Here is a 24,144-nt window from a genome sequence, read left to right as displayed (position 1 = left end):
AACCGCAGCATCAAAGATAAACGTTTAACCCTTTACACCCTAAAATCAATTCTCTGAGGTGCTGACAAAGAGAATTTGTTTTCTAATCAAAAGCTTCTCTCGTTGATAATCATTTCCTTTATTCTCATGACTCTAATGTGTGATTCAGTGGTGATATTTTAAGGAGAAATTAGATGCAGGTCACTCTTTGGGTTTAAAAGGTTAAGTAACGGGTCGTTAATGCATTCACAGATAGTTCTTGTAAGTGACTGTATACTTGAAGTGCAGTTTAACGCAACTATGTCTTTACAATATCATATAAACTCTGTTTTCGTTGGAACAACCAACTTGCACTCTTGGGTAGTACCATAGAAATTGCGTGACTCTTTTAATAGTGACGTTTATTCTAGGAATCGAAACAAAACCGTAAAGGTCATTTCTAAGAACGCGTCCAACAAACTCGAAGACAAACAAACAAGTCGGAAAGCAGCTCAGTTCATACAGTAGTCTAAAATTTCGCCTCGAAACATAACCAATGTCCGAGAAGAAGCGCGTGTATCTTTTCAACTGCGATAACACTTACGATCTTACCGTCGTTGACGCTTGGATTCGATCCGTCCAAGAGAAAATACCTTTCACTTTTACGGTATCGAAACATTATTTCAGTCTCCGTGACATGTCTAAATTATGCGAAAACACCATTTCTAAACTTCACATTGATTTCGCTTTTCTTGTGGTACATGCCGATGAATCTTGTCTATCATTCAACGATAGTAAAGTAGAAAGCGGTTACACCAAAGTTTACAGAGCACTGCTGGATGCTACTGGTAAGTCTTCTCTACTGTCATGGCGGAAGTATATTTTGTTGACATTTTCTTGCTCTCATCTTTATACATGTTTTAGGGAGTTTGTTCCATAAGCCTACCTGTGCGATTGTAAATTGGTGCCATCGTTCGAAAAATTGGTTAAACAGGCTGATTTTAACTATTATTTATAATAAAGGCTAACCAAGCAAAACTGTTTCGCTTTCATACCTAGATTTTTTGGCTTGAAGATTTACAAACACTCAAAACCAGAATGAAATTTTAGTGCAGTTGTCTTCGCCATCTGGAGACTAGCTTTCTTTTGTAATCAGGGTAATACGACATCGCCATTGTGAGTGAAACGTCGAGAGACGCTGTACATAAATTATATACGAGTCCAACCTAGTTGAGTAATCATTGCCAGCTTTGAATACATTATATGAGTCAAGCAAGAAACCTTTGAAAGTAAGTTCAAGTGTCGTCCATTCTACTTGCCACAAGTTTCTTTGAAAACAAACGCTAAACTTCATTCAGTTAGCAACTTGCACGAAAGGTTGTATTTCATTATTTGGAGGATAATTGAGTGCGCTCCAATTACATAGTATACGGAATTATATCTTCTTCTAATTCAATTCTTCAATTCCGTTCTCAGCGCAATCAAATCTATTGTCGAGACATCTAATCGGAGGCTGGATCTTTATATTTTTAAGGAGACAGGGGCAACTTGCAATTCCAGAAGACAAATACTTAATGTGAGCAAGAGAAAAATCGAGGTAGGCCGCGTCTAACCTCGAGATCGGAGGGATAAGGTTGTTCGCAAAAGAAAGCAATAATTTCAACAGTGTAGTGTATTTGTGATAAGCCCTGAATACATCATAAGACGTTTACGAGTGGACTAAAGGTTTGGTTCCTGATAATTTTTAAGGTGAGAAAGTCGGTGTGGTTATTGGTGGAGACAGCCATTACAAAAACCAAGCAGAAGAACACAAAAATGTCTTATCACGCTGGGCACATCGGATTGTCGGCTCACAGCTCAAGGAAGAGTTTCGTGATGGGAGAAAAAGCTTCGTATTTTCTTGAAATGAAAAACACCGAGCAATCCACGAGCAGGCACTGCTGCATTTCCTTGATCCGAAGAAAGCAGGAGTCAAATTTGACTGTCAATCAGAGATGCCCGCCAAAACGGATGCAGCTAGTGTTGTTGAGAAGGTACACACATTGTTCATGCGCAGTTTATATAAGCAGATTCAATTTCGGGCGAGAGCTAAAACCTAGGACTGGCCTACAAAGCCGAGGTGTGTTGGTAAACTTCAGAAAGACTAATGTGGAAAGTCAAATGTAGCTAAGATGTTGTTTTACAAAGATCCATGGCACAACCAAATGTACAAACCAAACCAGGAGAGAAAAGTTTTGGACTTTACTTCCCTGGAATTTGAGCAGCAAGCCTCGACTCGATACAAATAACCCAGTTTTCCTGCCACAGGTCTAAATATGCTTACTAGGAGACGGCACTGTATAACAGTGGCAAATGTCTACTCTGTTTAAGAGTTACCAAGGTATACCGGCCAGGAAAATAGGTTAGGTCACTCGATGGTCAAAGGATTGCCTAAAACAAAGACACTGAAAATCCCTATAATTACGGTGGCCTCAGGCGAGAAAATTAGATTGAACAGTGTGTGCTTCCTATTTTCATTTACATGGCGAAAGTCAAGGGAAAGTTAGAGGCTGGCTCGCTTTTAGTAATTTAGGACATTAATTTTTTTTCTTCCGCAGTCAATTTCCGCACTTGACAAAGTAACTTGCGATGTTGTGGATTCCTCGACCAAGGAAAACAGAAAAGGTATAATTAGCATAACGGTCAGTTAGTGACCCTGCAGCTGAGCCAGGTTGTTCGAAAGGGGGTTAGCGTTAATCTAGCAAGTTAACCTTGGCTCTTATTTCTCGTGTTGAAGAGCGCGTATAAGAGTTAAGGTTTTGTTGCCGATTTTATCTCGATATGACTTGAGACTAGCTGGAAAAAAATACAAAAGAAAAAATTAATTTGCAAAGCTATTAAACTCTTTTGAAAATTATACTAATATTATACTAATCCCGTGTAAGGTTAGTCGTGTTTTGAACAACTTGGCCCTGCTGATGACTTGGATGCCATGAGTAGATTCAGATCTCACAATCAGTCAGTGTGGGATCGACACTGCTCTGTTAGCTAGGCTTGGGTGATTAATATTTTCACTGCCTGCCTTTTGTCGGGAGTGAGTATCTTATGAATTAAGAAAAATTGTTTTTCCTTTTTTGGGGAGCAGGACCGTCAAATTCAAGAAATATTCCCAAACCACTTTAGCAACAAGATCCAGGCCAAAAGAATCATTTATTAAACAGGCATAAAACTCAATATCAACATGTTTTAAAAATGTCAACATTTTCATGACATTAACTAGTGAGTTGAAAGTTGGATCATGCCTTAAATATAGGTGAAATGAATTAGATATTAAACGACTGACAGTAGAGAAGTCACCAATACTTTGGAATTTTTTTTGTCCATAAGCAATATGTGCATGATGTTCGGAAGGAAATCCTCTTTAATGGTTTTAATTATTTGCATTTCATGCTGGACTTCAATCACATGTCCACTAAGTGTCCAATATCGACTATCTGTCTTCTTCTCAGGCGTTGTGGATTTCATGGTTCTCTGCAGTGACCAATCAGCTGTGACAGTTATTTGCAAAATGTACCCCTTGTCAGGCATGCGTACTCACTCTGACATACATGTTGGCAGCCCCAAAGAGCTGAAATCTCATCTGCAGGAGGGTACCTCTGTGTCGTTATGTGCCATTGGGCTACAGGCGAGTGCTTTAAAACAGATTGCATTGTCAAACGAATGGAAGAGATCTGACTTTGGAGAACTGTTGAGGACTGTTCAAAAAGCAGCTGGTAAGAAAAGTCACAGAAAATGTAAACTTAGTGTTTGAGGACACGGTCTGACCCATTATAGGGTCAAAATGGCTATCGGTTAAAATCTAACGGTTAACCCTATTGAGACCCTCCTGCTATGGTAGAGTTAATACCCAGTAGGGTTCCTTCCAGATCTTCCTTGTTGGGCCTCTGTCAAAGGCTCAATTTTATAAACTAAAGATGTAGCTGCTAGCTGTGGTCTACTAAATACCCAATTAAACTCAATCCTGATTTTTTAAGGGAGGGTTTTAGTTCGATTTCAGTTTTATAGCCGACGATGATGGCCGGATAATCAATTTTTTGTCTTAGCTAATAATAAACAATAGCTTCATCAGGTCATTAGTAGGCCCTGTTGAAATAGAATCTACTTTGCAATACCATTTTGTGTAATTTTAACTATGAATTTAGTTCGACGAAACATTTAAAATCTATTTTCTTAAAAGATACGGGAATATTGAGGAGTGATAATTTCCTGTAAAGTTACCAATAAAGTTATTGAATGTTATAACTGCAGGTTTCTTTCTGACGTATTTTTACCATTTCTATATCCAGACAGAGTGGTAGTCGTAATAATGCACTCAGACATAATTGCGGAGACGTTGCCACTATCACAGAGCGAAGAAGTCCAAGTAACTGAAAAAGTGGAAATGCTACTTGGCGAGAAAGGCCAAAAAAGGTCCTTTGGTGGAGAGGACACCCGAGGTCTTGTTTTCAAGGGTGCTGAAAGTTTCTTTTGTTTATTTACTTTGCAGTTACTTTGCTCTTTTATAAAGAGCACGATTTTTTTTCTATAGCTGAAAAAATGAATTAGGAACTATGTGTGATTCACTAAACATGACGAAGCTGAGCTAAGTCCTTCAAGAAGAAAAAGGTACGAAATCCCATTTTATTTGACGTCACTTTCTGATCGGAAATTGTATACTTACATTATATTTGAATAGGCAAACAATCAAAAAAGTGTTGAACAACACTTCAGAAGTCAATTTCCTGACGGAAACTTAAAAGTCGCAAGAGAATGTTTTTGCATGAGCAATTTATGTAAATCTCAAGTAGAAAAAAATGACTCATTAAAAGTCCATTTTTCCTCTCCTTATAGGATTCTGGTCTTGATAGCTATGAAAAGCTTTCTATAAGCTGTGTGGCCATAAAATCAAATACCTCGGCTCTATTTTGTAGTTCCTAAAGTTATAAATTTAATTTTTGCTTAAAACAAATTTCAATTTTGGTAATCATCACCCACAGAAGAGAGAGGCCAGTATATTTTATCCCTGTTCTTTACTGCGTATGTTCAGTTTGAAAACGGACGCGCCGCGGTTTATAAAATGAGTTCCTATTTGGTCACTAGTGAATGATTGAGAAGACAGCTGAGGGAGCTGAGAGAACTGTTCTCTTTGATGAAGTTTTTCTTTATTTACAGATTCATATACGAATTAACCTAATACTATTCATATATCTCTATTTATTTATTAATCTTTTTTCTTCGTGTTAACCCGATTTTCGTCAAATGTCTTGTTATTCTAGCGCGGTCAGAAGTTTTATGCATTGAGAACAGTAAAGTAAGTTGCGTGACTGTCACGCAGAAGCATTCTCGGAAAAGTTGTAACGGGCCGTTGCAACTTAATTCCCTGAATTACACAGTAAGAGCAAATCGTGAGCAAAGAAGTAAGTGTACACAGTGATCGAAAAGGACGTGTTTGGTCAGAAAAAGCTGACTGAATCACATCATGGCGAAAAGCACGACTCAAACCGTTTATCTTTTTAACTGCGATAAAACGTTTAAACTGGATTCAGTGGAAACGCTTTTACTCGAAGTGAACGGTAAATGCAATTTCAAGGTTGAAAAGTGTCATTTTCGTCTGAATCAAATGGAGGAACTTTGTAAAACCACTATTCCTCGTTTACAAATGGATTTTGCGGTTTTTGTGGTTCATGCACATGAATCTCGTTTGTCGATCAACGAGGACAACGCCGGAATTGGTTACGCGAAGATTTACAGGGCTTTGTTAGGCGCCACTGGTGAGTTCAACAAGAAAACAGTTTCTTTGGAGTAGAATATTTATCTGACGCTAAAAAATTGATAATTCATTACAGATTATGTTTTTGCTGCAAAGAGATGGATTTGATTCGGGTGGGACAACAACTAGATTTTCGAACATTGCTGAAAGACAATAACAAACCAACTTTCGCTTTTATGAATCGGCCATTGGTCACATGATATTTGCATTCCATGTACATGTCACGCAAGAGCAAACGGAAGTTTGTCGCACTAAAGAATGTCATCCCTATGAGTCGCTTTTAAAGACAAGGAATCAAAGGATATTTGCTATCTTTTTCAAAACAATAGAATAAAAATACGTTACGCTCGCACATGCCGTAAAAATCAAACAGTGTTTTGGATGCGAATATCTTGTTGAATAATTACAGCATATTATTTACAAGAGTTGATGTCAATCATATTAAGTTGGCAAATTTCCATTTCATAACGGTCAATTTTCATAACGGTCAATTTTAAAGTCAAACAAATAGTTGTTAGAATTCTGTATTTATTACTATCAGTTGTCAAAAAAAGTCTGAAATTCATAATTAGGGGATAAAGTATTAATAGTCATTGGTGGCGATGACAACTACAAAGATGAAGAAGAAAAAGCCAAGTTTGTGATCTCACGTTGGGCGCGTAGAAAAGTAGCTTCACAGTTCCGTGAGGAGTATCTTGATGGCAGGAAAAGCTTCATTTTCTCATGGAGCGATAGATATCGAGCGATTCACGTGGAAGCACTGTTGCATTTTTTGGATACCACCAAGAGTGGGCAGAAGTTTGAATATGTACCAACATCAGAACCTGTTACTTCGGCTTCAGAGATAAATATTGAGAGAGAAGTATTGCATATTTGTTTTTCTCGACAGTAAAGCTGTGAATGTTTCTCTTTTTCCTTCAGTTTCCTTTTTTCCTTTGTACTTTACCTTTACTTTTTGATTAGTGGGAAGGTATTTTTTGATCCCAAGCCCTTTAACATTTTTTTGGAAAGTGGGTATTCTCAGAGGTCTATTTACAAATGTTACTCACCGCGCAAAAAATACTGAAAAGCGTAGTAAACAAAGTTGTCTCTGCTTTTGTGAATGGAAAACCCTTGCCAAGTTTTGATGTATAAACATCATGTTTTGCTTATTTAATTTCAAATGGAGACTGTAAGTTGCCTAGATCGATCAACCATAAGAAATTTTAAACTGATACGTTTATATTTAGATAAAAATATTTTCAAGTATCGTTTGCTTTAGTATGTGTGTACCGTTTCGTCTGTCACAGGAAGCTGAAACTCATGATCAAATTAGCAGGAATACCACTGCATCAAGCAATACAGAAGGGAACTACTTGGGAATGGAAAATGAGAAACCCCCTGAGGGACTTCCACTCGACGCTAGGCCCAGGCCCAAGCAGGACTCAAACTCTTTACTTCAGTCTTGTACATCTACTGACGCTGATACGCGTGACTTTGACGAGAAACCTACAGATATGAGCGGTACGTTGATCCAATTTTAGTTGTTTTTCTATTTGACATAGAGAGATCTGTAAGGAAAAAATGATCCCTCACCCACCCCCTCTTCTTTTTTCTTTTCGATATCATCGTGATGATCTTCGTTATCATCGTCATTATCATCTCAATCATCAACATCGTACAGATTAGCATCCTTTTCCTTTACCATCATAACTATTACTATTGATAATGGCTGAAAATATATAAGAACCATATATGTGCACTGCGGTTGAAGAAACGAATGTAGAAGCGATCCTCGCAGGTATGAACACTACTGAACTAGTAGTTGAAATAAAGCTTGAAAAAAAATTCGGGTCCGTACACTAATTTAAATTGAGCTCGGTCAATAGAAGGATGCTAATATTTCCTTTTTGTATGTCAGATATAGAGTCAGAAAAAAGGATGGGAGCAGCTTGTCGGGAATCCTTTGATTCCATGAACACAAAACCATTATCACCAATGAAAAAGGTACTGATCCTTGGTCGGGACCAGTCTGATTTACGTTTGCTTAACGAATTGTTCCCTGATAATGTTCTTAGCGAGGTTTGTATCTTCAGCGGGTCTCCTGGTGATCTCGGGAGCGATTCATCAATCTTCACTGGCCCTCTAAAATCCTGTTTCATTGTGGTGGAAGCTAGAGCCCTAAAGGATGAGCTTCAATTCAAATCATATCAATGCATGTTGGAATCGGCGAAAAGAAATGTAGGTAAGAACATCTTCTTAAAGTATGCATACGTATCGACTTCAATTGAACGTAGCTCTCGGTGTTGTGGTCTGGCTTTGTTATTTTTTATACAGGCCCCATTTCAACCAGCTTTGAGCTTTTTTAGGCCAGCCTGTCTAAATATCGCCAATACATTCATACACAACATTGTCATCAGCTTTTCTTTGGTACAACTTAACCCTCGCTTCGCGGAGACCTTATGTACCATAGAAGAAGAAGTGGTGCAAACAGTCTAAAATACATAACACCCATAACTAAAAACACTTCATAACTGTTAAACATTAGATGGCGACTGACTAAAAATTCTACGAACGTTTTTTATGTGATTTGCTGGACAGAATTATGCCTATGCAGCAGTCATTCTGACCATCAACACTAAGTTTACAAAAATCGAGCGTTTGTCTGGTTATTAAGATATTTTTTTTATGTGCTGTTGGGAAAATTTGTTCAATTTTGATTTCAGACGGAAAAATTGTCCTAATTATCAGCGACCGTAACAGTAACGTGTCATCGAAAGAAGAAAACTTTATTATGTCAAGAATCAAGGAACTTCTTGACGACAAGGGCGTTATTTTTTGGTGGAAGGGGAACAACCCGCAAAAGCAAACTCCAAAACGCTCGTGATCACTTAGACGGAAAAGAGCTCAAAAAGATAATGAAGATAACCCTCCTTTTTAAGGCCCGCCTACGCTATGGTGAGATTTCTCTTCAAGATGAAACTGAGAAGTTTGATGAAGATATGCTTCGACAATCGACTGCCGATGCAGAATTGCAGAATTGCTAGTTTTTCGGGAAAAAACAACTGGTGACTATCGAACTATTGTTAATCCCACTGCAAGTCCCCAGTAAGTAAGGTGTATGAGATGTTCTTCCCAACTTGAATAAATCCCTTTCGTCGGCTATAAAAAATAAACCTGAAAATGCAACTGATCATGCGACATGAGTGTATTTGGAGAATGTGTAAAAGAGTAGCATCCATTGCTGTCAGTCACTAAGTCTTTTGGTTGGATGTTATCATTGGTACATCTTAATTAGTTCAGTTTTGCTATCAGAAATGTGACTGTTGTTGAGATTGTAAATTGCATAATGTCGAGCAATATCTACATTTTCTCTTTGATTCTTTAATTCTTCAGCAATTTCCACCCAGTTTATTTAAAAACTCTTAACTGGCGGTCATCTTTGATTACAGCAGTACAGAGCCATTTTTTTGAAGGTCAAAATGAAGCGTAAATGTACCTAGGGAACAACATAAAAGAAAAAGTTATGTAATTAAAACAAGATGTCTCCCCTGCAGAAGCGAATCTGTCTCTTATCAGTAAGTTCAGACTTGAACAATAAGTTGTTATTAACATATAATAAAACTGAAATGTGAGCCAATAGGACCATTATGGCTTGGTTGATCTCATTTCATCTGTTTGCTCTCTTCTATGTCACCGGATAATTTAGATGATTGACATGAGGGAATGAACCATTTTTCGAATGTTTTGATTTCCTAATTAACTGTTATTTAAGGAAAAGCATTCATACTTTGATATGTTCGAGAGCGGTACCGTTTGAAAAGGTCAAAATTTTCATGCCGCAGAAGTAGTAAAGGAATATTATCTATTCCCCTTCAGTATTCATTTGTTATTGGTTACGACGAACTCAATTAGGTGGAAAGTCTTACCTCAGTCAAATTAATCCTTCGTTTCATAACCGCAGCATCAAAGATAAACGTTTAGCCCTTTACACCCTAAAATCAATTCCCTGAGGTGCTGACAAGGAGAATTTGTTTACTAATCAAAAGCTTCTCTTGTTGATGATCATTTCTTTTATTCTCATGATGTTAATGTGTGATTCAGGGGTGATATTGTAATGAGAAATTTGATGCTAGTCACTCTTTGGGTTTAAAAGGTTAAGTAACGGGTCATTAATGCATTCACAGATAGTTCTTGTAAGTGACTATATACTTGAAGTGCAGTTTAACAACCAACTTGCACTCTTGGGTAGCATCATAGAAATTGCGTGACTCTTTTAATAGTGACGTTTATTCTAGGAATCGAAACAAAACCGTAAACGGTCATTTCTAAGAACGCGTCCAACAAACTCGAAGACAAACAAACAAGTCGGAAAGCAGCTCAGTTCATCCAGTAGTCTAAAATTTCGCCTCGAAACATAACCAATGTCTGAGAAGAAGCGCGTGTATCTTTTCAACTGCGATAACACTTACGATCTTACCGTCGTTGACGCTTGGATTCGATCCGTCCAAAAGAAAATACCTTTCACTTTTACGGTATCGAAACATTATTTCAGTCTCCGTGACATGTCTAAATTATGCGAAAACACCATTTCTAAACTTCACATTGACTTCGCTTTTCTTGTGGTTCATGCCGATGAATCTTGTCTATCATTCAACGATAGTAAAGTAGAAAGCAGTTACACAAAAGTTTACAGAGCACTGCTGGACGCTACTGGTAAGTCTTCTCCACTGTCATGGCGGAAGTATATTTTGTTGACATTTTCTTGCTCTCATCTTTATACATGTTTTAGGGAGTTTGTTCCATAAGCCTACCTGTGCGATTGTAAATTGGTGCCATCGTTCGAAAAATTGGTTAAACAGGCTGATTTTAACTATTATTTATAATAAAGGCTAACCAAGCAAAACTGTTTCGCTTTCATACCTATATTTTTTGGCTTGAAGATTTACAAACACTCAAAACCAGAGTGAAATTTTAGTGCAGTTGTCTTCACCATCTGGAGACTAGCTTTCTTTTGTAATCAGGGTAATACGACATCGCCATTGTGAGTGAAACGTCGAGAGACGCTGTACATAAATTATATACGAGTCCAACCTAGTTGAGTAATCATTGCCATCTTTGAATACATTATATGAGTCAAGCAAGAAACCTTTCAAAGTAAGTTCAAGTGTCGTCCATTCTACTTGCCACAAGTTTCTTTGAAAACAAACGCTAAACTTCATTCAATTAGCAACTTGCACCAAAGGTTGTATTTCATTATTTGGAGGATAATCGAGTGCGCTCCAATTACATAGTATACGGAATTATATCTTCTTCTAATTCAATTCCGTTCTCAGCGCAATCAAATCTATTGTCGAGACATTTAATCGGAGGCTGGATCTTTATATTTTTAAGGAGACAGGGGCAACTTGCAATTCCAGAAGACAAATACTTAATGTGAGCAAGAGAAAAATCGAGGTAGGCCGCGTCTAACCTCGAGATCGGAGGGACAAGGTTGTTCGCAAAAGAAAGCAATAATTTCAACAGTGTAGTGTATTTGCGATAAGCCCTGAATACATCATAAGACGTTTACGAGTGGACTAAAGGTTTGGTTCCTGATAATTTTTAAGGTGAGAAAGTCGGTGTGGTTATTGGTGGAGACAGCCATTACAAAAACCAAGCAGAAGAACACAAAAATGTCTTATCACGCTGGGCACATCGGATTGTCGGCTCACAGCTCAAGGAAGAGTTTCGTGATGGGAGAAAAAGCTTCGTATTTTCTTGGAATGAAAAACACCGAGCAATCCACAAGCAGGCACTGCTGCATTTCCTTGATCCGAAGAAAGCAGGAGTCAAATTTGACTGTCAATCAGAGATGCACGCCAAAACGGATGCAGCTAGTGTTGTTGAGAAGGTACACACATTGTTCATGCGCAGTTTATATAAGCAGATTCAATTTCGGGCGAGAGCTAAAACCTAGGACTGGCCTACAAAGCCGAGGTGTATTGGTAAACTTCAGAAAGACTAATGTGGAAAGTCAAATGTAGCTAAGATGTTGTTTTACAAAGATCCATGGCACAACCAAATGTACAAACCAAACCAGGAGAGAAAAGTTTTGGACTTTACTTCCATGGAATTTGAGCAGCAAGCCTCGATTCGATACAAATAACCCAGTTTTCCTGCCACAGGTCTCAATGTGCTTACTGGGAGACGGCACTATATAACAGTGGCAAATGTCTACTCTGTTTAAGAGTTACCAAGGTATACCGGCCAGGAAAAATAGGTTAGGTCACTCGATGGTCAAAGGATTGCCTAAAACTAAGACACTGAAAATCCCCATAATTACGGTGGCCTCAGGCAAGAAAATTAGATTGAAAAGTGTGTGCGTCCTCTTTTCATTTGCATGGCGAAAGTCAAGGGAAAGTTAGAGGCTGGCTCGCTTTTAGTAATTTAGGACATTAATTTTTTTTTCTTCCGCAGTCAATTTCCACACTTGACAAAGGAACTTGCGATGTTGTGGATTCCTCGACCAAGGAAAACAGAACAGGTATAATTAGCATAACAGTCAGTTAGTGACCCTGCAGCTGAGCCAGGTTGTTCGAAAGGGGGTTAGCGTTAATCTAGCAAGTTAACCTTGGCTCTTATTTCTCGTGTTGAAGAGCGCGTATAAGAGTGAAGGTTTTGTTGCCGATTTTATCTCGATATGACTTGAGACTACCTCGAAAAAATACAAAAGAAAAAATTAATTTGCAAAGCTATTAAACTCTGTTGAAAATTATACTAATCCCGTGTAAGGTTAGTCGTGTTTTGAACAACTTGGCCCTGCTGATGACTTGGATGCCATAAGTAGATTCAGATCTCACAATCAGTCAGTCTGGGATCGACACTGCTCTGTTAGCTAGGCTTCAGTGATTAATATTTTCACTGCCTGCCTTTTGTCGGGAGTGAGTATCTTATGAATTAAGAAAAATTGTGCTTCCTTTTTCGGGGAGCAGGACCGTCAAATTCAAGAAATATTCCCAAACCACCTTAGCAACAAGAAGCAGGCCAAAAGAATCATTTATTAAACAGGCATAAAACTCAATATCAACATGTTTTAAAAATGTCAACATTTTCATGACACTAACTAGTGAGTTGAAAGGCAGATCATGCCTTAAATATAGGTGAAATGAATTAGATATTAAACGACTGACAGTAGAGAAGTCACCAATACTTTGGCTTTTTTTTTGTCCATAAGTAATATGTGCATGATTTTCGGAAGGAAATCCTCTTTAATGGTTTTAATTATTTGCATTTCATGCTGGACTTCAATCACATGTCCACTAAGTGTCCAATATCGACTATCTGTCTTCTTCTCAGGCGTTGTGGATTTCATGGTTCTCTGCAGTGACCAATCAGCCGTGACAGTTATTAGCAAAATGTACCCCTTGTCAGGCATGCGTACTCACTCTGACATACATGTTGGCAGCCCCAAAGAGCTGAAATCTCATCTGCAGGAGGGAACCTCTGTGTCGTTATGTGCCATTGGGCTACAGGCGAGTGCTTTAAAACAGATTGCATTGTCAAACGAATGGAAGAGATCTGACTTTGGAGAACTGTTGAGGACTGTTCAAAAAGCAGCTGGTAAGAAAAGTCACAGAAAATATAAACTTAGTGTTTGAGGACACGGTCTGACCCACTATAGGGTCAAAATGGCTATCGGTTAAAATCTTGACCAATTTACGGCTAACGGTTAACATCTTTCTAAGTGGTCACAGGAAAATTTTCACGGTTAATGTTTGTTACGACTAACGGTTAAAATTTGTTGATTTTTACGCCTAATGGCCATTTTAAAACTAACGGTTAACCCTATTGAGACCCTCCTGTTATGGTAGAGTTAATACCCAGTAGGGTTCCTTCCAGATCTTCCTTGTTGGGCCTCTGTCAAAGGCTCAATTTTATAAACTAAAGATGTAGCTGCTGGCTGTGGTCTACTAAATACCCAATTAAACTCAATCCTGATTTTTTAAGGGAGGGTTTTAGTTCAATTTCAGTTTGATAGACGACGATGATGGCCGGATGATCAATTTTTCGTCTTAGCTAATGATAAACAATATCTTCATCAGGTCACTAGTGGGCCCTGTTTAAATAAAATCTACTTTGCAATACCATTTTGTGTAATTTTAACTATGAATTTAGTTCGACGAAACATTTAAAATCTATTTTCTTAAAAGATACGGGAATATTGAAGAGTGATAATTTCCTGTAAAGTTACGTTTATTGAATGTTATAACAGCAGGTTTCTTTCTGACGTATTTTTACCATTTCTATATCCAGACAGAGTGGTAGTCGTAATAATGCACTCAGACATAATTGCAAAGACGTTGCCACTATCACAGAGCGAAGAAGTCCAAGTAACTGGAGTTGCTGCTTGGCGAGAAAGGCATTGTCCTTTGGTGGAGAGGACGCCCTCGCAAGTGTGACGGAGTCCTTAACGAAATGCTAGTGTTGAAGACGTCTATTCGCTTTGGTAGGATCTCATTCGCAGAAGGGGATGTGGTGGAAATGAAAGAGGGCTATAAGCCACCGGAGCACTTGGTCTCTGATTTTCTCGAGAAATACAGTCATGTTCCACGGGCAGAAGTAGAGATCTATTGTGAAGAGAGTTCGGGAGGCGTTCGCACTGTCGTCAAAGAGTCAGCCATGTCCCGCGCGCTGTCAGACTACAGGCTAGCAATGAAAATGTAATAGGCCATCAGAACTGAGAGACGAAAATCAGAAAGACAAAATAGCTTACAATCTTAAACCGAGGTCTTGTTTTCAAGGGTGCTGAAAGTTTCTTTTGTTTATTTACTTTGCAGTTACTTTGCTCTTTTATAAAGAGCACGATTTTTTTTCTATAGCTGAAAAAATGAATTAGGAACTATGTGTGATTCACTAAACATGACGAAGCTGAGCTAAGTCCTTCAAGAAGAAAAAGTTACGAAATCCCATTTCATTTGACATCACTTTTTGATCGGAAAATGTATACTTACCTTATATTTGAATACAGAAACAATCAAAAAAGTGTTGAACAACACTTCAGAAGTCAATTTCCTGACGGAAACTTAAAAGTCGCAAGAGAATGTTTTTGCATGAGCAATTTATGTAAATCTCAAGTAGAAAAAAAATGACTCATTAAAAGTCCATTTTTCCTCTCCTTATTGGATTCTGGTCTTGATAGCTATGAAAAGCTTTCTATAAGCTGTGTGGCCATAAAATCAAATACCTCGGCTCTATTTTGTAGTTCCTAAAGTTATAAATATAATTTTTGCCAAAAAAAAATTTTAATTTTGGTAATCATCACCCACAGAAGAGAAAGGCCAGTATATTTTATCCCTGTTCTTTACTGCGTATGTTCAGTTTGGAAACGGACGCGCCGTTCTAAATTGCGGTTTATAAAATGAGTTCCTATTTGGTCACAAGTGAATGATTGAGAAGACAGCTGAGGGAGCTGAGAGAACTGTTCTCTTTGATGAAGTTTTTCTTTATTTACAGATTCATATACGAATTAACCTAATACTATTCATATATCTCTATTTATTTATTAATCTTTTTTCTTCGTGTTATCCCGATTTTCGTCAAATGTCTTGTTATTCTAGCGCGGTCAGAATTTTCTTGCATTGAGAACAGTAAAGTAAGTTGCGTGACTATCACGCAGAAGCATTCTCGGAAAAGTTGTAACGGGCCGCTGCAACTTAATTCCCTGAATTACCACAGTAAGAGTAAATCTCGAGCAAAGGAACAAGCGTACACAGTGATCGAAAAGGACGTGTTTGGTCAGAAAAAGCTGACTGAATCACATCATGGCGAAAAGCACGACTCAAACCGTTTATCTTTTTAACTGCGATAAAACGTTTAAACTGGATTCAGTGGAAACGCTTTTACTCGAAGTGAACGGTAAATGCAATTTCAAGGTTGAAAAGTTTCATTTTCGTCTGAATCAAATGGGGGAACTTTGTAAAACCACTATTCCTCGGTTACAAATGGATTTTGCGGTTTTTGTGGTTCATGCACATGAATCTCGTTTGTCGATCAACGAGGACAACGCCGGAATTGGTTACTCGAAGATTTACAGGGCTTTGTTAGGCGCCACTGGTGAGTTCAACAAGAAAACAGTTTCTTTAGAGTAGAAGATTTATCTGACGCTAAAAAATTGATCATTCATTACTGATTATGTTTTTGAAAGTTGCAAAGAGATGGATTTGATTCGGGAGACGAAAACTAGATTTTCCAACATTGCTGAAAGACAATAACAAACCAACTTTCGCTTTCATGCATTCGGCCATTGGTCACATGATATTTGTACTCAATGTACATGTCACGCAGGAGCAAACGGAAGTTTGTCGCACTAGAGAATGTCATCCCCATGAGTCACTTTTAAAGACAAGGAATCAGAGGATATTTGCTATCTTTTTAAAAACAATAGCCTAAAAAATGCGTTACGCTCGCACATGCCGTAAAAATCAAACAGTGTTTTATATGTGAATATATTCTTTCAGCTCTTGTTGAATAATTACAGCATATTATTTACTCGAGTTGAGGTCAATCATATCAAGTTGGCAACTTTCCATTGCATAACGGTCAATTTTAAAGTCAAACTTTGTCCAAATAGTTGTTAGAATTCTGTATTTATAACTATCAGTTGCCTAAAAATTCTTAAATTCAAAATTAGGGGATAAAGTATTAATAGTCATTGGTGGCGATGACAACTACAAAGATGAAGAAGAAAAAGCCAAGTTTGTGATCTCACGTTGGGCGCGTAGAAAAGTAGCTTCACAGTTCCATGAGGAGTATCTTGATGGCAGGAAAAGCTTCATTTTCTCATGGAGCGATAGACACCGAGCAATTCACGTGGAAGCACTGTTGCATTTTTTGGATACCACCAAGAGTGGGCTGAAGTTTGAATATGTACCAACATCAGAACCTGTTATTTCGGCTTCAGTGACAAATGTTGAGAGAGAAGTATTGCATATTTATTTTTCTTGAAAGTAAAGCTGTGAATGTTTCTCTTTTTCATTCACTTTCCTTTTTCCTTTTTGCTTTACCTCCTCTCCAAAACCATTTTCTAGTTTGGGGGAAATCAGGCTGTGTGAAACATTGATTCCGGGAAGGAAATCATAATTTTTCGTCTTCGTAATTAAAACTCTTTATCCCTTTCCTTTGAATAATATTTAGAAAATAAAAGGAAATTATAGAATAACGTGTTCATTCGCACCCCAGAGAGAAGATTCTCCGAAAAAGCCTGAGCATGCTAAAGGAAATGGATCCTATGGACAAAATGATCAGAAAGGGACAAGTCAAAATGAAGTATATGGTGGGAAAGGTAAGGATCGAAAACAGGATTCTCATCCTCAACTCAAGAATTCTTTCCAGAGTGTTTTAGTCTGTGGGGTAGATGTTATCGCAAATGGCACAACTCTTCTGTCTCTCTAAAACGCAACAGAGCTTTGCGTCGCAAAATCAATGTCTCTTGTTTTCTTTTTTTTCCTTTTTTTTATTTTCTTAATTTTTATCACAGAACCAGATAAAGCTACCTGTGACTACCCAGCTGGAATGGTGCTCTTGGAAACTTGCATGCGTTATGGAAAGATTTCTTATCAGCCTCTGGACGTTGTGCAGTGGAAGAAAAGTTGGCGGCCTTCGACCCAACACGAATCAGACGTCATGGAACGCCATAAGCAGACACCGAAGGCTACAGTTAGGTTTATTAGTGATGGAAATGCAGCAGTTAGATGCGTTGTTAAGGACGTGACGCCTGTTTGGAGCAGGTTTTGGTATTCTCTTAGGCCGTATCTTTATTGCATATTTTTCATCTGTGGTTTCTGGGGGATAAGTCGTTGTATCAGAGCACTGCGGCCGCGAGTTTGCTTTTTTCTATGGCTAAACAACCAAAAAGAGAGTAAAAAGTGACTTAAGCATATACAATATATAATGATGCTCAAAGAAATGTATAAATGTTTTGGGACTGGTCAGAGGAATCTGACTTTTTCTGAAAAAATACCGTTGTCATTCTCACCTCTGTTTCATCAGTAAAGTTCCACCAGATTATCGTCAATTGCAGGCCTAGGCTATGCATAAAGCGATAAGAGGATTATTATTTCCTAGAGGACTAGACTGACACATGAAACCTAATACAATAAATGGTTTGAAGCTAGGAGTTGATCTTTTACCTGAGATTAGTACTATTAAAAGACTTTCGTTGATACTACAGCCAGCTTGGACAGAAGTAATGATCAGATTCCGGATGATGAATTTTCGAAAATAAAAGGAAACAGAAAGGTAGTACATCATCAGAGTGTAATGACCTCCGTCATTATTGGAACCTTTTCCATTTTCCATCCCGTTTTCTTGATGTTTATCTACATTTGATTCACTCAAGCTGACATGATTCTTTGTGGAATGTTCTCTTTTAGACAGTTTCATCGACGAACTAGTGATAACTTTAAAGAGTTACGTTATGCACAATAAATTCGCCCGTTTTGTGTGACATGAAAAATAATCTTTGACGCTGTTGACGGACGGAAACCACAAAAAAGTTATTTTGGATAGAAAAACACCAAAATAGGAGAAACTGAAGGGAGGTTCATCTAATGTTCAAAACAGCAAAATGGGCATATTTCGAAAGATCAACCAAGACAATACTTAGGTAGTAAACGTTTTGAGGATCAACAAACCTTGGTTTAGCTCCTTGAAGATTGGTACTAATATGCAGCTGTGCAATCTGCTCTGACTTCCGTTGTTTAAAGGAATAGGGTAGTAAAATGTTCGGCAGGGCTCTTAAGACAAAATAGTAGCAAAACAATAGGAACAGCTTAAAGAAAATGTTCTCTCTTGAGGACGTGAAAAATGCTTCATATATTTCATTCCCTTTGCAGTTTTGTCGAACTCTCTACCCCAAACCATTTCAGAATCATTGTCAGTAACTGAGAACAGAATATGAATTCCATCCTTATTTCTTTGGCAGAGAAGAGAAATTGCGTTATTTTCCATACCAAATGTCTCGTTGCGTGACAGAGACGCTATTTCTAAGAAACAGCTCTTCTTGAAAACTGAAAACAATCGAACTACCGTTAGTAACGCTAAATATGGCGCCCACGAAGGAGACATACATTTATCTTTGTAATTGCGACAATTTATGTGATTTAAACGAGGTGGAAGAGCTTTTGAAAGCTGTCGAAAAGAAGCTTGTAGTGAAAACTTCTTTTAAGATCGTAAAAGGCTACTTCAGCGGCGGACAAATCTCGGATATGGTCAACGAAACTATCCCCAACTTGAAGATGGATTATGCAGTGTTTGTTGTGCATGCCGGTGAATGCTGCCTCTCTTTCAGCGAAGACAGTGGTCATGGAAAGATTTATGAGGCTCTCAAGAAGCGAACAGGCTCTGGTAGGTTACAAATTTACCTTGAACAAAGTCATGGAGTGCGGGATTCCTAATTCGTCAAGTTATTCGTCGTGTGTTGTTTCTAAGAACCTTTGCCGGGTAATTCTTCCTGTCCAAGATAGTCAGAAATATTTTACTACGCTCAAAAACATAGATGTTCGGTACAACCAATGAATAAAAATCAGTACTGATTATCTTAAAATTTTAAAAATAGAAAAGTGACTCGATATATGGGGAAAAATGAAAGAGTGAGTTTCTCGACCTGCGCGAAAGGTTGTCGCCAAAGTGGTGCAATATATAAGATAAAAGAGACTTCTTTTAGAGATAGGGCTCCTAAAGACTCTAATTTTATCTCAAATAATATCACTTTACCCAATTCGCATATGGACATAGTTTGATGCTACACTGGTTTGCAGATTTAATGAATGTAACCGAAGAAGTTACAATTCATAGACCCAACGTTTCGACACTCCTGTCTAGTGCCTTCATCAGGGGTGATCTAAACGCTGCAACAAGAGGTCCTTTTATATGATCACTAATTAGCGGCCTTTTTTCTGACGAGGTGTAAATAAGCGTCAGGAAGCAGACCGCCATCGTCACGATTTAAAGGAGCAAACGCCAGTTTGGTACACGGTTAAAAGAGCACCAAAAAGCGGTTTTTCTTTGCAAAATGGAAAATTCAGCTTTATCGGAGCATACTTGCCTAACCAACCATACAATTGGGTGGGATAATTCTAAAATTATCACCACTAATCGGCGTTACCACCAGCGCCTTTGTTTGGAGGCTTGGCACATTAACTCCGCCCACGCTCCTTTAAATCGTGACGATGGCGGTCTGCTTCCTGACGCTTATTTACACCTCGTCAGAAAAAAGGCCGCTAATTAGTGATCATATAAAAGGACCTCTTGTTGCAGCGTTTAGATCCCCCCTGATGAAGGCACTAGACAGGAGTGTCGAAACGTTGGGTCTATGAATTGTAACTTCTTCGGTTACATTCATTAAATCTGCAAACCAGTGTGCATCAAACTATGTCTGATTGTCCACCTGGTTGCTGTGTGAACTTTAATATATTCGCATATGGAGTTATGGCTACAATGTGACGGAACTCCCAATACATCTACAGCTTTATTGCATCATGTATCATACATTATTATATCCCTCTTTTTTTTTCATTTCAAGATGAAAAAGTATTGATTGTCATAGGAGGGGATGACAATTACAGCGACGATGACGAAGAAAACCGTTCTATGCTTTCTCGTCGGGCCAGGAACACAGCATTATCCCGCCAACTTCGTCCACAATTCATTGATGGTAGAAAAAGCTTTATATTTTCGTGGAACAGGAAACACAGAGCTATTCACGAAGAAGCACTAATACATTACTTTGATTCCACCAAAAAGGGACAGAAGTTTACGAGTCAATTGGTGGCAGAGCCCGTTAGAATTGAACCCAGACCTGAAGAAACCTGGATAACATCCCCAGTAGCCACACAGAGTCAGGTGATTATGACATGTCTAATTATCGATTTACGTATTCTCAGGTCTAATGCGGTCCAGTGAGCTAAGGGACTATGTAGCCGCGATTTCACTGATCATCGCATGGTAGATCTGAAGATTTTCCACTGCTTTCGGGCTAACCGAACAAGTTTCCTATAGCTTTGCGGTAGAGCACCAGGGCGGGAAGTCTGACTGTTTGAGGCTAGTTTCCTTTTATACCCGTCAAAGAGCGTAACGTCGTCCTTAAGTTGATAAGCAAACTGTAAATTTACCATCTTTCTCGATTCATTTGCGACCAAAAGCCTGTTCCTTAGGAGGAAAAATGTTACAGTGCCTCCTTTGATCAGACGTAGGATCCAACCCCCTCCCCTTTAAAGATAACGCTGAAGGGGAGGGAGGATTTTATTTAGGGATATTCACAGCAGGAACTGAAGTACGACATCTTTATCCGATATTTCTGTCATGGACAGCGTCATGATTATAAACTTTGAGAAAAACTCAAGCGAGGCCTATGGTTTGCATTGTTTGCTAAAATGTTCGATGACCTTTGCTGTTGCACCAAGCTTGCTTGAATCAATGTTTTATGTCACTAAACTGTTCATTGGAACGTTTTTTTGTTGTTGCTATACTCTCTTGAGGGGACTTCGAGCCCCATTAAGTAACTCAAATTAATATTTTTAGCAATCTTTGAATTCATGGCGAGGTAAAATTGGTTAGACAGTTATAGCTACTGTTGATGTTCTTGTTGCTTTTTTGATCTGGACATGCATGGTTGTACTGTTTGATAAGCTAGTTAATCGTTTACACCATAACATCAGTATGCAAATTCTTCACACTTTTCTTTATACATTTCCTAAGGTGCTGACAAGAAGAATTTGTTTGCCAATCAAAAAGTTATTTCCCCAGTGATCATTTCCTTTATTCTCATGACCTTACTGTTTGATTCATGGGTGATATTGTACGGAGAAATAAGACGCTAGCCTCTCTAAGGGTTTAAAGGGTTTATAAGTCCTCAAATCAAACCAATGTAAATCCTTGCATACACAAATAAGCTTCATTTTACGATAAAGTTTAACACAGAGCCACAAATATTGATTCAGACCCTGAGTAAATGTTCGTTTTATTTTTTGCTTTTCTGTATAAACCACTCAGTCGCCCGAGATCTCTCAACAAGTACCTTCTGATGCCGAAAACTCTCTTGATGAACAACAGACAGAGGAGAAAATTGAAGAAGAGAATGAACCATGTGTTCTTCCAGGTATAAAAAACGGTAGTAATACTATGACATGGGTATTGACCCCAGGAAACAGAAGCCAGATGTCCCTTGCGCGTTTAACCTTTTAACTCCCAGAAGTGATCAACCAGTAACTTCTCCCTACAATATCCATGCACTATCTAGCAAACAGGTAATGAGAATACTCAAATGTATCAGATAGAAGTTGTTATCTTGATCTAACACGAAATTCTCGTAACTTATATACGAGGAAATGTCTAGCAACCAGAGGGGAGAATCAACATTCAGTTCTCGGGAGTTAAAGGGTTAAGTTTGGCTGAGCTGTGTCCTTTCTCAAAAGCCTTGCGTCGGTCCTTCTCAATTTGGGTCTCGAGCAACTACGATTACAGCTTTGTTGTGCATTTCATATAACCCACTTACGTATATGAGATGCCATTAAAAGGTCCCTTAACTCATAACAGATCAAAAGGTAACTGGAGGATGATGACTGTGGTGAACACCATGCAGGATTCAATCATCCAATGACAACCACAAGTTTTGGAAACTATTAAAACATTTGTAAGCATACTGAAAATAGGTAGGACCAATGGCACCATCCCCAAAAAACATCTTCTTAGCAAGTGCTCTCTCCCGTCATCACCTGGATAGCAAAGTCATTTTGGGCAATTGGGTGACCATTGATAACATACCCACTGTGTAAACATATTTGCAAGATACCGAAACATTACATGTCACTAGCTACTAAATGCATTTTCATGTTACTATTTTTCCAGTTTCCGATTCACACTTCAGCACCGATCACGAACAATCTGGATTTTTACTGCTCGAAACACGCATGCGTTATGGAAAAATTTCGTTTGAAAGCAAGGACGTGGTGACCCGGGTAGAAAGCTGGCAACCATCTGAAGAAGATGCAAAAGATTTGGAACAAAAATGGAAGTCAACACCATTTGCCAAATTGAAGGTGTTTGGTAACAAAAGTGGAGAAATTCACAATGTCGTTGTCACACCAAAGAAGGCATGGTGTTCAATTTCGTAAGGAGATTAGAAATTAGTAGAAACAGGAGTTCTCATAAAACAAAACTGAGGTGAACACAACTTCCCTTCGTTAATTGTACCCCCTTTGTTCTGAGGATAGGCCAGCGATGTTTCCGACTGTCACCTATACAAATCTGTGCATCGCTATGTGAATTCCAAAGGAAATTCTATAGGTAGCTCTTTTCCTATTTCAATCATCAACATTAACTGTAACGTTAGCATGTACATCCTCCAAGAATGCGTTGGTCTTAGCCTGGGCTATGTTCGACTTGTACTTGTGCTACAAAGCACTCCTATTTTTAAATATGATTTGACTAGTAATAACCACAGGTTAGGAAGTGCGGATGATATCGATCCCTGGAGTTGTTATGTAAATAAAAGTTTTATTTCCCCAAGGTATAGTCAGCAGTTCAACCAAAAAACTTGACAAAAATGCGATGTGGCTTTGCCATGACTGAGAGACTGATTGCCCCTAATCGTCTAGTCATCAGAATATCATAAACCTCTATTAGATGACAAAAAGTGTAATAAAAATTATTTAATGAGATATGACGAAAAAAACAAAAGTAAGCAGATTGCTTCATTTCGCCGCATATATTTGTCATAAATTTCATTAATGGAATTTATTACGTGCGCAAGTGGGCAGTACTCACAAAATAGACTTCAGTTCATTTCGCGTCGCCAATCACCTTGTTGCTGAACAGTTTGTTTTTTTCTCGGAAACAAGGACATCCGCTTACAACCAAAAACAACAAACATGGCGAGTAATACGCCAAGAGGCTTTCACCTCTTCAATTGCGATAACTTGTGTAAGTTAAGTGAGGTGGAAGCTTTGTTCAAAGCCGTTAAAGGGAAGGTTCCCTTCAAGATTTTACAACTCAAGAGAAACGAGTTTAGGCGAGAACAAATCGAGGAAATCGTTTTCCTAACGGTTCCAAACATAAAGACAGTAGATTACGCTGTGTTCGTTGTTCATGCAGCTGAGGCCTGCCTCTCCTTTAGCGATGATAGTGGCTACGGAAAGATTTATGAGGCTTTGAAGAAGCGAACTGGCTGAGGTAGGAATGAAGCTGACACAACTGGAAAGAAACACTTCTTGATAGTCCTAACCCCGTTGAAGTGTTTAATCCATATCTGCATGAAGTTTCCCGCTTTGTTGATCAGTTTGACACAAAATATTAGAGGCTTCATTGTCAAGAAGATTCCAAAATTCGTTTTTAAAAATGAGATAAATGATGATCAATAATTAAAGAGAAATTATAGGTGT

At 38.4% G+C, this 24,144-nt stretch overlaps 2 protein-coding genes and 2 pseudogenes across 2 annotated transcripts; all 4 read left to right on the top strand.

The window, feature by feature from the left end:
- The first annotated feature begins 416 nt into the window (after nucleotides 1-416).
- Nucleotides 417-4,455, top strand: LOC136281968 (uncharacterized; annotated as a pseudogene).
- Nucleotides 4,456-4,555: 100 nt separating this feature from the next.
- LOC136281967 (uncharacterized) lies at nucleotides 4,556-14,794 on the top strand (annotated as a pseudogene).
- A 625-nt stretch (nucleotides 14,795-15,419) lies between these two features.
- Nucleotides 15,420-18,015, top strand: LOC136281987 (uncharacterized). The gene is made up of 4 exons (XM_066169019.1): nucleotides 15,420-15,820; nucleotides 16,398-16,687; nucleotides 16,946-17,048; nucleotides 17,244-18,015. The coding sequence occupies exons 1-4, from the start codon at nucleotides 15,529-15,531 to the stop codon at nucleotides 17,633-17,635; spliced, it is 1,077 nt and encodes a 358-aa protein (XP_066025116.1). The 5' UTR covers nucleotides 15,420-15,528; the 3' UTR covers nucleotides 17,636-18,015.
- A 131-nt stretch (nucleotides 18,016-18,146) lies between these two features.
- Nucleotides 18,147-23,863, top strand: LOC136281989 (uncharacterized). The gene is made up of 4 exons (XM_066169022.1): nucleotides 18,147-19,111; nucleotides 20,289-20,608; nucleotides 21,758-21,863; nucleotides 22,613-23,863. Exons 1-4 carry the CDS (start codon nucleotides 18,811-18,813, stop codon nucleotides 22,876-22,878), a joined length of 993 nt encoding a protein of 330 aa, XP_066025119.1. The 5' UTR covers nucleotides 18,147-18,810; the 3' UTR covers nucleotides 22,879-23,863.
- Nucleotides 23,864-24,144: the final 281 nt, after the last annotated feature.

This window comes from Pocillopora verrucosa, chromosome 6 (genome assembly GCF_036669915.1).
Source record: "Pocillopora verrucosa isolate sample1 chromosome 6, ASM3666991v2, whole genome shotgun sequence".
Lineage (NCBI taxonomy): Eukaryota > Metazoa > Cnidaria > Anthozoa > Scleractinia > Pocilloporidae > Pocillopora > Pocillopora verrucosa.
This window is presented reverse-complemented; position numbering and strand designations above follow the sequence as displayed.

Bases quoted from the DNA above. Each gene is read 5' to 3' on its own strand.
- LOC136281987 (XM_066169019.1), top strand. From the start codon at position 15,529: ATGGCGAAAAGCACGACTCAAACCGTTTATCTTTTTAACTGCGATAAA. The intron at 15,821-16,397 runs GTGAGTTCAACA...ATTCAAAATTAG, and splicing joins GGCTTTGTTAGGCGCCACTG to GGGATAAAGTATTAATAGTC. The intron at 16,688-16,945 runs GTATTGCATATT...TTCGCACCCCAG, and splicing joins TGACAAATGTTGAGAGAGAA to AGAGAAGATTCTCCGAAAAA.
- LOC136281989 (XM_066169022.1), top strand. From the start codon at position 18,811: ATGGCGCCCACGAAGGAGACATACATTTATCTTTGTAATTGCGACAAT. The intron at 20,609-21,757 runs GTGATTATGACA...TAAACCACTCAG, and splicing joins CAGTAGCCACACAGAGTCAG to TCGCCCGAGATCTCTCAACA. The intron at 21,864-22,612 runs GTATAAAAAACG...CTATTTTTCCAG, and splicing joins TGAACCATGTGTTCTTCCAG to TTTCCGATTCACACTTCAGC.